This window comes from Halyomorpha halys, unplaced genomic scaffold, assembly GCF_000696795.3.
Source record: "Halyomorpha halys isolate HHAL.00 unplaced genomic scaffold, Hhal_1.1 Scaffold303.1, whole genome shotgun sequence".
Taxonomy (NCBI): Eukaryota; Metazoa; Arthropoda; class Insecta; order Hemiptera; family Pentatomidae; genus Halyomorpha; species Halyomorpha halys.
Genome location: NW_027115075.1, coordinates 1,254,377 through 1,267,230, shown reverse-complemented (window position 1 = coordinate 1,267,230; position 12,854 = coordinate 1,254,377). Strand labels below are relative to the sequence as shown.

At 28.9% G+C, this 12,854-nt stretch overlaps 1 protein-coding gene across 6 annotated transcripts in view; it reads right to left on the bottom strand.

The window, feature by feature from the left end:
- cutlet (chromosome transmission fidelity protein 18 homolog) overlaps window positions 1–12,854 on the bottom strand; it is an 86,770-nt gene that overhangs the window by 69,092 nt on the left and 4,824 nt on the right. For all 6 annotated transcript variants that reach the window (XM_014421097.3, XM_067052168.1, XM_014421096.3 and 3 more), the window contains 10 exons: window positions 12,477–12,609; window positions 10,554–10,677; window positions 10,389–10,472; window positions 9,447–9,578; window positions 9,124–9,361; window positions 6,849–7,000; window positions 5,009–5,193; window positions 4,649–4,894; window positions 4,487–4,558; window positions 456–567 (listed from right to left, as the gene is read on the bottom strand). In XM_014421097.3, the coding sequence (XP_014276583.1) occupies window positions 456–567; window positions 4,487–4,558; window positions 4,649–4,894; window positions 5,009–5,193; window positions 6,849–7,000; window positions 9,124–9,361; window positions 9,447–9,578; window positions 10,389–10,472; window positions 10,554–10,677; window positions 12,477–12,609 (1,478 nt within the window). The remainder of the gene's footprint in view (window positions 1–455; window positions 568–4,486; window positions 4,559–4,648; window positions 4,895–5,008; window positions 5,194–6,848; window positions 7,001–9,123; window positions 9,362–9,446; window positions 9,579–10,388; window positions 10,473–10,553; window positions 10,678–12,476; window positions 12,610–12,854) is intronic.

Here is a 12,854-nt window from a genome sequence, read left to right as displayed (position 1 = left end):
TTATCTAGGACTTCTTTGGGATCACTACGGCCCTCTACAGTAATTTTCCAAAATTCTAGTTTTAAGATATAGATTCACACGAAAAGGTTTTATCAAAACAAACAAAACACCTAGGATCTTCTACAAGTTAGTTCTTAAAGTATTTTATACACAAATAAATAAAAAAAAAGAAGCTTCAAGTTATTTATCCACAAAAAAACATATCCGTGCTGTACTGTCTTCAATCATTTCATCATTCAACAATAGGATTTTACAATGATTCTCAGGAATCTTCTAAGGATATTTTTGGAAATATATCAGGGCAGGAGAACGACATTCCAAAAACTATGTGTAAGCACACTATAATATTACTGAATGGAGTCAGTGGACATGATTAATCATTAATAAAAAAATGATAAAGTAGTTGAGTAGTTGATAAATAATAAAGTAAAAATGAAAATTGGGCAAAAACTTACAGGCTTTATTGAACCTTCATGAGGCTTGACGGTGAGGTAATTCTCAAATACTCCTGCAGCTAATCGATCATAATCTCCATAACTTTGCACTATACGTAACACATTTAGAAACCTGAAACACATTAAAAAAAAACATATGAATGTTAATATTTTAGATTTTAAAAAAGTATTCATGAAACTTGGCATGAATAATTCTATTATTAACCTGGCAATGCCTATTTTTTTTCTTGCCCATATTAATTACAAATCCCACATAGATTTGCTAAACTAATTTTTTATTTGGTGATATCCAACACCTCGGAAGCATGCCTTAACATTCACTCACAACTTCAAAAATATTTTTTTTATAAAATAATCTAGGCATCATTATAAACTTTTGCATGTAGTTTGTGGGTTATACTTAGAATCAGCAAAAATACTCACTAACCTATCTCAATCCCTCAAAAAATAAAAGTAAAAATAGGAACAAGCGTTTTTTTTTATTATTATTATTTTTTATTGTTTAGATACTTAAAAAACAGTTATTTTGTTATACAAACACTACAATACCTAGAGACTCAGAGGTGATAAATGCTCAATTTTTTTGTTTTATTTTTTAATACTCTTAAAGAAATTAAAAGTCAGGGGTTCAGTACTTTGTAACGAAGTACTGTTTCTTGAACAACTAGTGTACAAACTGATTTGTTCATGATCACACTCAACCCCCAGATTTTACCCCAATTAAGGGAACCCACTGCATGAGGCTAGTTGTACCCCCGAGGACTCCTGAACCCACAGGACTCATAGCTACAGTAACAGAATAAATAATTATCTGCCACAGCTGGATTCGAACCAAGGTCGGGTCCTTGGAGTTAGTAACACAGTACCTTACCCACTGAGCCACAAAGCTCCCCAAAGAAACAAGCTGATGGATAAATAAATAATATCTGGTGTATCCACTCATACAACTTTCCTTACCACTTTAGCTGCTAAGATCAATACAAAAATTCCATGCTGTATTTTCACTAATATTGGTCTGATAGAGAGGTTATTATTTGATTTCTGTTTATTTATTAAGTTTGTCTTATTTCACAATTTAATTATTCTTCCAACCTTTTATCTGGAACATTTCAGGAAATGTACGAATTTTGAATTAATCAAAAAATTAAATTGTTTTCAAATCAATGTTTTAAATACTTCATAGAAAATATCTGTTTCCATTAGCCGATTGAAAATAAAACCTTCAAACAGTATAAACATTATATCATTTTTTTAATAATATTATAAGGCCTAAATGTCCTATTTTAAATAACAATCGATTTATATGATTAATATGATCATACTTATTTTCATTTTTAATCAAACTTTTTAAATTGTTTCTGCTTCAATTTATTACTTATTAGTTTTTCAGTTAATGGTATATTTGTATATAAATAAAAAATTGAAAAGTTATATGAAATTTTGGGGGAAATTAAAAAAAGGGAATTCTGCTTGGAAGAATATTTTTAAATAATCCTTTCAAAATTTTTTCTTAAAACTTAAAATTCAGGTAGTTTTAAGAAGTTGGAAAGCTGAATTTCAGTCTTCTTAATAGGAATATAAAATCACTTAATACAATTAGCTTCTCCATGGCTATTCAGTTATGTACAAAATTTTAGGCTATCCTGATGAAATAGTTTAGTTTTTTATGAATGTTTACATTAATGTAGAGAGTATTTAATTACGATCAAACAAGATTTCATAAACTTCCCATGTATTGATATTATAAATTAAATGATAAAGTTTATTATTGTAGGAATTGGGTGTTTTATACACATTTTGAGTTTTAATTGCACAATTTTAAACATTTTGGATTTTTTACTACACAAAAATCTGATCTCTACTAATAAAATATCATACATTGCTTAATGTATTAATGATACCACGTTAGTCCATAAAAGTAAACAATATAATTTAAATAGATACTTCAAAAAATCCACACATCCTTCTAGAGAGACATTTCATTTCCACTATCACTTTGTAGGACACCTGTATATTTTTTTCTGATTTGGGGAATTCTTTCAAAATATCATTAACTGTTAAATTAATTACATTGAACTTCATTAATGAGTTTTTAATTCAGTGTACTAGCTTCGGAATCAATTAAATTGAGATTTACAATTGAAACAGAAAATTAAGCTTTTTCACTTTGCTTTACCTACTACTGAGCATATTACAAGAAATAGAACATTTTGAAAAATCCTTAAAAATTTCATTTTATATCTCCTATTTTAGAAAAAAAATTATTGATAATCTTATTAAATTACTTCAAATGCATTAAAAATTACAAAAACCAAAAGACAGTTGAGCAAAGTAGGTCAAACAATTTTTTCTTATGAAAAAGGAAGTCATATTCACTTTTAGAATCCTTTAAAAGCCTTGAATTCAAATTTTCTGAGAAATAAAAAATTAGAATTTCTGGACTAATTTATTAAAATTGAAACTAGTTAATATAATTAATTATAAATAATTAAAACTAATAGAATAAAGGTTGTTAATCATCAAATTTTGTGTTCGATTAGAACCTCCTATTTTTATTTTTTCTTAAATAAACATATAGAAATTCAAAATCTTTTATTTCTTGTGATATGCTCAGGTAAATTAAGGTGAAAAAGCTCACCTTTCAGTTGCAATTATACATATAAATTAGTCAACTCTGAAGCTAGTATACTGAATTAAAAGACTCTATATATCGTGGTTTTAATAATGCAAAATAATTTTTTTAAATTTCTAAAAAAAAAGTATACTTTTTATGTCTTTTGAAGGATTGAGAAAGGCTAATAAGAGTATTTTTGACATATTTTAGGTTCAACATACGAACTTCCAGTTGAATTTCATTGCATTATGATATCTTGAATAGTATTCAAGAAAAATATTTTTACTTGAAGAAGTTTATCGGGGGGTGCGGTCAGCAAAGAACAACATAAATAAACAAAACAATATTTATTTATTTTATGCCGACGTTTCGACCTGAGTTTCAGGTCTTCATCAGGGATAGTGGCGTGTAAAGGGGACGGGAAGCAACTCAGCAACTACAGTTGCTTCCCGTCCCCTTTACACGCCACTATCCCTGATGAAGACCTGAAACTCAGGTCGAAACGTCGGCATAAAATAAATAAATATTGTTTTGTTTATTTATGTTGTTCTTTGCTGACCGCACCCCCCGATAAACTTCTTCAAGCATTAATCTACGGTCAACTATCTACATCTCATTAAAAATATTTTTAAACTTGTAAGTGCATGTTAAAGACATGCTTTCGGATACCTCATGTAGCATCAAACCAAAAGGATGAAAATCTGTACTGCTACAACCCATCAAGTGTCAGGGATTCAGTACATTATAAGAAAGTATGTTTTCTTAAACAACTGTTGTACAAGGAGGTGATTTGTTCATGGTCTTGCTCAATTGCTAAATTTTTCCGTAGTTAAGGATACCCACTTTATGAGGCTAGGTAGACCTCAGAGGGATCTACAAAGCCACAGGGTTGGTATGCATGGTATGGTAGTACATGATACTGCAGCTCATGGCTACAGTAACAGAATAAAAACCAAAAACATAAAAAAAAAATTAAATTAACAAAAACTATGAACGATAGAGCAGAAATATTTTGTATGTTATATCAAGAAAGTAATAGATAATTTATTTCTACTTCCTGAGCTAAGAGGGTGGATGTCATGGCCCGGAGGCTTTGATATGTACTAAACCACCTATAACTAAAGTTTATGTATAGTTTTAGCAACCAGCTAATTTTTACCTAACTCTAACTATAGAGATATAAAGCTGTCCAATAAAGTTTATATTTCAATCAAAGACTTGTCAGTATTAAAAATTAGTATAACCCAATTTAAAAAAAAAAAAAAAAGAAAGCTGCCGATAAAATTAAGAACATAAAATTATAAGTTGAAAATAAAACCAATTTAACTATTTAATAAAACTGATAAGACTATCCACTAACAAAAAAGTATACAGTCCATAAATAAACATTCGCTTGTTTTATGTATTGAAGACAAACCTGTTTTTCATGGACGATTCACTACATTTTTCACCGGAATCGGAACTCTTTGAATGAACAGTATGTGCTCTCCTAAAACACAGTAAAAGTGAAGATTTAATTACTTAAATATGTAAATGTATTAATATATATATACAAAATAATTGTATGTTAAGAAATTACTTTTTTGTAGGAATGTGGAAAATAGTCTGCCACACTGAAAAGAGACCTTGTTGGCGATCTTTAGCACCTAATTTTGCATTACTGACTTGACTCAGTGTGACACGATCTCCTTTTGCCTTCATCATGGCAAGAAGTGCAAGGCATGAACGAATATCATTGTTCGTTTTTTCACTAAGAGCCATCATGGTACCTAGATCACTTTTAATAAATTCTTTTTTACATATTTCAATCAGCCTTTCTCCAAGCCTACAATAAAGTATAAGGGTCAATAGTATTACATTTATGATACAGAAACAGAGAAGAGAACTTATTCTCATAATATATAAATAACCACTTCAACTGTTATTGTGAATGGCGAACCTTGCTGTAGCCGTAGGTGGAAAATGAAGAGTAAACGCTATCTGCCTCAAAGGTCTCAACGCCGGAACATAAATGTCATTACAAATGCAAATAACTGGTCTTTTTACAATCCCTCCGCTCTTTTTCTTTCCTTTTTTCTTTTCACCTTTGTCAGTGACAAACTTTATCAAAACATCTATAGCAGCCTGGGGGAAAAAACAAAATTAAAACAAGCTTAAAAACATTTTTTGTTTGTCTTTTGAAATCAATGACCTAGGAATAAAAGTATTTATATCCATATTCTATTGACAATACAGATAAAATACAAAGTAACCTGTATACCTGGAATCTCAAGGGACCTAAGATTTTTTTTTTAGATAAAGAGGCTTTTCAACAATCCAGTTTTCCAAATAGAAAGGTTTAAAAACATAGGTAGTCTTATTTAGGATAGAGGGTCTTGCTAAATGTACCATTTTCCATGAGCGGAAAATGTTAATAAACGAACATATTTCATGTTTTATATGTATGTATATACTTTTATTTTTTAAACAATATAAAACCTATAGCTTAAAAAAATCATTTATATTGGTTTATATTTGAGTGCTACTCGTTTTAAGGTGTTTTTCTAAGGTCACTTAACCAGGTTAAATCTATTTAAAATTCCAGCAAACAGTTTGTATTTTTATTATTTGTTTATCCTCTTCCATTTATTAAATTTAAATGGAACAAATAACTAATCTTTAATTAATATTGCATAATTAATAATATTAATAGGATTTATACTTTAAATATAATACCAAAAAATATGACAAGATAAAATTCACAATAACCAGATTTTTTGCTTTGAAAATAAAAAAAAAAGTGTAATTCATAACAATGTAGCATTCATTATAGAATAGGAAATAGTCTATATTTCAATAAAAGTTCCTAATTAATTATCTAATGTGTCAAATCTAACCTAATTAACACTATACTATATATTACAATATAAGTTTTTCCACAACTAATGTTGACTATATTTCACATTTTAGAGAAGTAAAACAGAAATTAAATCATTAAGATAAATTTACACAATGTTACTCTATTTTTTCTTAAACCAAAATTTGTTTTCATATTTTAGAAGTTCTGTCTACTGTTAAATATCAAGGATCTTCAGTAATAGGCTTCTGGCTTCTTTTCTATAATAAAGTACAAAGTAATACTTCTACTTGTCTAAAACTATACTCAACTTATAATATCCTTTCATTAGGAATATAATTAAAATTCACTAGAAAGAATACGAAAATGATTATTAAAGGAATTGTGGTAGAGTCGGTTGCCTCTTGATACATATAATTGATGATTCATACAACAGAAGTTCAACAGGATTTAGATCAAGTCTGAATGATCATCATCTGTCATAATCTGTTACTCTTTACTGCATGGTCCTACTCATATTAGCTGCTTTCATGTATTATCATCCAACACCAATCTTCTTCTCTCTTCCCAAATTAGGTTCTTCTAGACTGCATGAGAGCCATAATAAATAATGTATTGAGGCATTTAGAAATATCAAGAAAGAATGAGATACATTCTATCCCTCTATGTCTTGAAACCATACAAAGTCATAAATTAATTAAAACCACCTTAATTGTATATAAACACCATACAATCTTGGTCACCACTTGTGGCTTTTATATATTAATGAAACCAAAAAAAAATAGAGCGACCCTAAATCCTAAAAATAACTTTTTCACATTTTCGACTACGCTACTGCTTTAAAACTAAATGTTGGTAATGAGTTGTATTGTTTTTATAATTTATAAATAAATATATACAATTGTGTTAGATAATTTAATATGCAATATAATTTTTCCTCAACCTGTGGAGCACCATCAATTTCATCTAATACAAGGCAGTTTGGCCGAGGGTCTGCAGACATTACTGAACGCATCTGTGTAGCAGCTTCTAATTGTGTTCTAAATGCCTCTGCACTCCTGTCATCGCTAGCATTTACTTCTACGACATTATAACCTGAATAAAAAATTTGAACTGATTTAAATATAACTCTCAAATGATAATTAAATCAGTAATTCTTCATTTTTTAATTATAAAATGATAATAAAGAATTATATTCTACATTGGGCTGTATGGACATTCTCAATCTGCTGAAACCAGAAATCTTTCTTAAAAAGTGATATAAGTTTATACTCAACAAATTAAATTAAAAAATAATTAATTTTAAAAATTTCTATAACTAATTATTTACGATAAGCTTTAGTTTTTGTCCATAAGTACATACAAATTACATATAGTCTAATGGCAAACTATAAGCAAACAGAAATTTTATGCTATGTAAAAAAAAACCTAAAATGAGGAGATGATCAGGGAGGAAGAGGATGGGGAGGAGGTGCGAGCAGTAATAATAAACACAAATAAGTAAAACTTATTCTAGCTGTGCTGACATTTCAGCTTAAATTTCAAACCTTCACCAGGGCTGAAAATTAAGAGCTAGATAACCATAATTCATAGGGAAAAAAATTATATATATAATAAACAATCAAAGAAACAGTACAACAAGAAATTAAGCAAATAGCAGATGATATTAAAAGAAGATAAAATATAATACTACAAAGGTAAGAATTATACATATCAAATATAAAAATATTAGAAAAAAAAAGTAAAAATCATACAGCGCTCATGTAAATAATGAAATGTGTGAAAGAAAACCAGATACACGATACAATGGGCAAAAATACATATTAATACAGGTAAGTAATTAATATTACTTGTATTAATAAAAATAATAATTGATACAGATTGTATTTACTTTTGCTTATATGTATTGCTATTAATCTTTAGTCCATTTTATAATGTATATTATTTTGCACATTTCATTATGTTAATTTCAATCTTTGTTATTTAAACAGAACACTGATTTTTATTTCTTTTTCAAATATTTTCAATATTTCTTATCCTTGTATCATGTATCTTTCACACATTTCATTATTTACATGGGCACCGCCTGATTAAAATTTTGTTTCTAATATTTACAATATTTGTTATGTATTATTGTTACTTAATTTCTTGTTATACTGTTTCTTAGTTTGTTTTTCTATATATTATTGTTATGTTGTGATGATGACAGCGTTTCTTAGGCTGATAGGGGTTCCACAAACTGCATTTTATTTATGTATTTCTATTTCTATTATATTATATATCTCTATCAGTTCCTGATGGAAACCGACCTATGATTCTTAGAAATGTATTGCTATATATTTAGGGCAAGAACTAGATACCACAGAGCCCCTTGTATGGTATGCTAGATGTAATTTTATATAACAAATCACTGAATATCTTTTCCAATGGCTTGCCCTTGATCTCCGTTGCCTTGAGGACCAGCATTAAAAGCCTAAGTTTAAGAAGGACAAGCCTACCTGACTTGGCTGTCCTAAAAAGTGACCAGATATTATGACTGCTTATGATTAGAGTTGCCACCTATAATGTTTGCTACCTGGTAACTTGGTACTTTATTGTCCCTTTATCATGTTGCCACTCTAACAGATGCAAGTCCCTTTTTGGCGTACCCTTTAAGGGGCTGCAAATACATAGCACTATGGTTGTTATATCGTCTTTTGTTTTCAACCATAATGAAAGCCTGATATTCAGACTGAAATCACAAATAAAATAAGTTTCACTTATTTGATTTTAACATTACTGACTGCACCCCAACCATCTTCACCTCGTACTAAATTTACAATCAACAATAAATTTATTCTTTTTTTTTTTTAAATTATTTTTAAATATAAAAAAAAAGAATTCTAAAAACAAACCAGATAAATTGTATATCAAATAACATAAAAATATGGTCTTAGATAAAAAATAATAAAAACATCAAGAACCAGGCATATAATTTCATTCATAACATAATACAAAACATAACTGGCCTGCAAAACAACTCAAATTAAATTGTGACTGAACAAGGAAAAAACTATCAACAGTTATTTCCTTTATTACATCATTCCATATCTATTTTTCTTTAAAAGTTCAGAAATAATTTGTAACAACTTGCTGTCAGTAGTAAATTACAGAGGAGTAATTTCACCATCACTAATGTTGTAATCTTAATCTTTAGAAAAAATATATAAGAAAATTACCAGCTTGTCTAGCAATCGTGTGGGCGAGCGTTGTTTTACCTAAGCCTGGAGGACCACAAAGTAGTGCAATTTTATACTTAGGCCTGCCAGTATCATCAAGTTCTTCAAGTTTATCATTGTTTTTATTAATTGAATTGTTGAAATCAGTTTTTATTTTCTTATTAAGAAACTTCGGCTCCCTATTGAAAACCACTTTATCCCAAAGTTTTAACCAACACAAGAGTGTTCGATTGGTGGACTAAAAAGAGATATTTTATTAAAGATCTGGTAGAAAAAAAAATAATAGTAATAATAATAATAAAATTGAATAAAAAATAAATTACCTCATCACTAAGAAGTTCTAAATAAGTCCTAGGTTTGTATTTTTCAACCAAAAGCTCACTTTCTTCCTTTTTTAGTTCGTTTATGTTCTCCTTGTTCATTTGTTTTTCAATTGCTTCACTTTTTTTATTCATCTATTACCGTTGATCATAAAAAACATTAAACAGGCTAATTAACACAAATAAAGAAATCTCAATAGACATATATGTGCTATAATAATCCCATAAAAAAATAAGTTTTTTTTTACATTAGCTGTGTTAAATTACACTAAAATTTAACTCATGTTAAATTTTGAAGATTTTATCCAAATGATGAGTAAGAGATCTAGTGCATTTGTTTAACTGATGAACATTCTACACTTCTCTGAACAATATAAAGGACCAATCATTAAAAAAAACACTAACTTTAACTACAAAATGTAATATCTATTTATTTAATCCTCTTTCCCTCAGTAAATACTATGGAAAACAGAGTACAGTAAGGAATTGCAGAACAAATATAATTAAATTCAATGACAAACAAATAGTAATAATCTGTTGTTTTTTTTTTGTTTTGTTTTATGGGATCAATCTCATACAATACAAAATAATCTAGTAAATAACCTCAATTATAAAGTGGATTTGACTATAATTTCATTTTAAACCTCCTTTATCTAATACTATTACAATAATGAGGAAGGAGTACAGCAGACAAGATGAAGGGAGAACTGAAAAGACTAGGAATCACAAATGAAGACTAAAGGAAACTAATTTAGGAAAAGACTTTCTAATGCAAAGGTTCTTAGGGAAGAAAAGAGAGAACCCTGAAAGAGAGAGGGAAATGCGGAGGAAGAAAGGAAGATAAGAAGAAAATTAAGTACTTCTTCAAATTGGCCAGTTAACAATTTAAAATAAAAAAATAGTAAATAAAAATAACATGACAATCATTTTAGATTAGCAACATACCTCTTCAACAGCCTCTTTGTAAAGTACAGCATAAGGTACTTGGAGCAATCCAGTTTTACTTGATTTTAAAGTTACAGATTTAATCTAGTAAAAAGAATGGAATGATTCAATAAATAAAAAAATAAACATTTAACCAAAGAGGTAGATGTACACTCAAACTTGTACCTGATCTTCCAATTCCTCTTTTGCATAATAACGAAGATAAAGATTATGCCTTTCAGCACCTGTAACTGCAATGAATGGCCATTCAGGTACACTCCTTGAAATGCAATCTTTCAAGTCCTTCTTGCTAAAATAAAATAAATAAAAATAAGTATTGCTCTAAATGGATCAAAAATAACAATGCAAAGAGTTCCATTATTCTCCCACATCATTCATCCCGACCTGACTGAACTAAAGTATATAACACTCCAAGGACCATGGAGCAAGGTCACAAGACCATTACAGTAGGAGTAATTGTTCACAACTTACTTTACACAATTAACTTAAAATAACATTACAATACATACAATTTTTAATTATAATTAAGATTATATACAATTATATTATAAAATTATAATACATGCTTTTAAAATTTTAATAAATTTCATAGAAAACCAAATTTTATTAGAAACATCAAATAAATATTTATGTACCAATTAACCAATAAATTATATTGTTTTAAAACTGAAATTGATTGTAGTAATGACAGGATATAATATAACCTTGATGGTTATTATAACACAACTATTGCATAATGACCATAATGGGCCCAGGAGGAATACAAGACTGTAACTGGGCATATCCAAGACCTGAGTGGATTGAATTTCATAACAGGCATAACTAAAAACAGCATTTTAAGCATACATTTTGTAACCATACAGAAACCAAATAATCCAGCAAAAACCAAGGTCGTTCACATCGGATTGAAGCCCTTCCTTACTATTCATTATTATACAACAATATACCTATCCAGTTTCAAAACACCATAAAAAAAACCTAGAAGTCACCTTTATTATCTGATAAAGATCACCATTTAACATGGAATAGGCACATTTAGCAAATGAGTTTTTCATCCAAACTCAAAAAACCATCCCAGTCCTTAAACAGCTCCAAAAATGATTCATTTCCTTGAAGTACTCGTCATCTTCTAGTATCCTCCCACATTTTGATTACGAATGCCTAGTGTATGGAGGATTATCCATTGAAAAAGAAAAGAGACTAAAAAGACTAATAAACTGTTTTATAAGATTAATTTTTGGTATTTCTAGACATTCTCATACATCATATTGCTATTCCAAGCAAAGCTGGCTCTATCCTAGTATCGGGAGACAAAACCTCCTTGGTACATTTATATTTCAAACCCTAATAACCAAAAAACCTTCCTACCTTTATTGACCTCCTTACCCTACGTTTAACCATTCACCTATTAAACACAAGATCCCTACCTACAGAACTGCCTCCTATGAAAAATCTTTTGCTGTCTAAGCTACCTCATTTTGGAATTCCTTAACCATATTCAACCGTAAAGCTTCCTCCTTAACCTCTTTCAAACATCAACTGTATATGCATCTCGTAGCCTATTAAACTTCCGGGAACTTGTGAATAACAGGAAACTTAAACATACATAAATAAGTATTATAGTTCAAATTATATTTTATTTAAAATATTGCTATAGATCGATCTAATTATGTTCTTAAGTCAATGTAGCCAGACAAAAGCTGTACCTAATTGTTATTCTTAGAGGAAGTGTCCCAGAATAAAGATTGATTTAAAAAACTAAAATAAACAATGATACTTCTATATAATAATACTATCTCTGACTATTCCAGTATAAAAGTCAAAACATTTCATTATAGTAGTTAAAAATGTTCAACTACCTACAGACATAGAATATGGGATCAGCATTCACATCGCAAACATCAAAACTGGAATTAAATAAATCTCATTTCATTAGACAATATAAGATTCAAGAAACAGCGACTTAAAACTTGTTAAAACGCTGTTAAAATCATTTCCATAATTTTTCTATATTTATAGTGTAATAACTGTTGAGTTATTATTGCTAATAGCTTTCATAAATAAAAATAATTAACAATGAATACCTACAAAATATTTCTCGATAAGGTGCTGGAGAAATTCCTTCTTTGCTCTAATAATTCTTTTCTTTGGAGAATTATATTGTTTATAGTCTGCTCCTGTTTTTCATCCAAACTCAAGATCTTCTGTTTTTTAGATAACCCTGGAATAGATTAATATTTAAAATAATAAAATAAAACACTGAAAATGAACAACACTAGAATAATTATGAGAGATAGTTGACTGTGGATGATAAATGAGGAGAAGATGGTTGGGGGTGCGGTCAATGAAAAACACAAATAAGTATGATTAACTTATTTTAAATGTGCCGACGTTTTGGCTAGAGTTTCTAGCCTTCTTCAGGGCTAAAAACAAAACAAGATAACAACCACAGTAAGTATAGAAAAA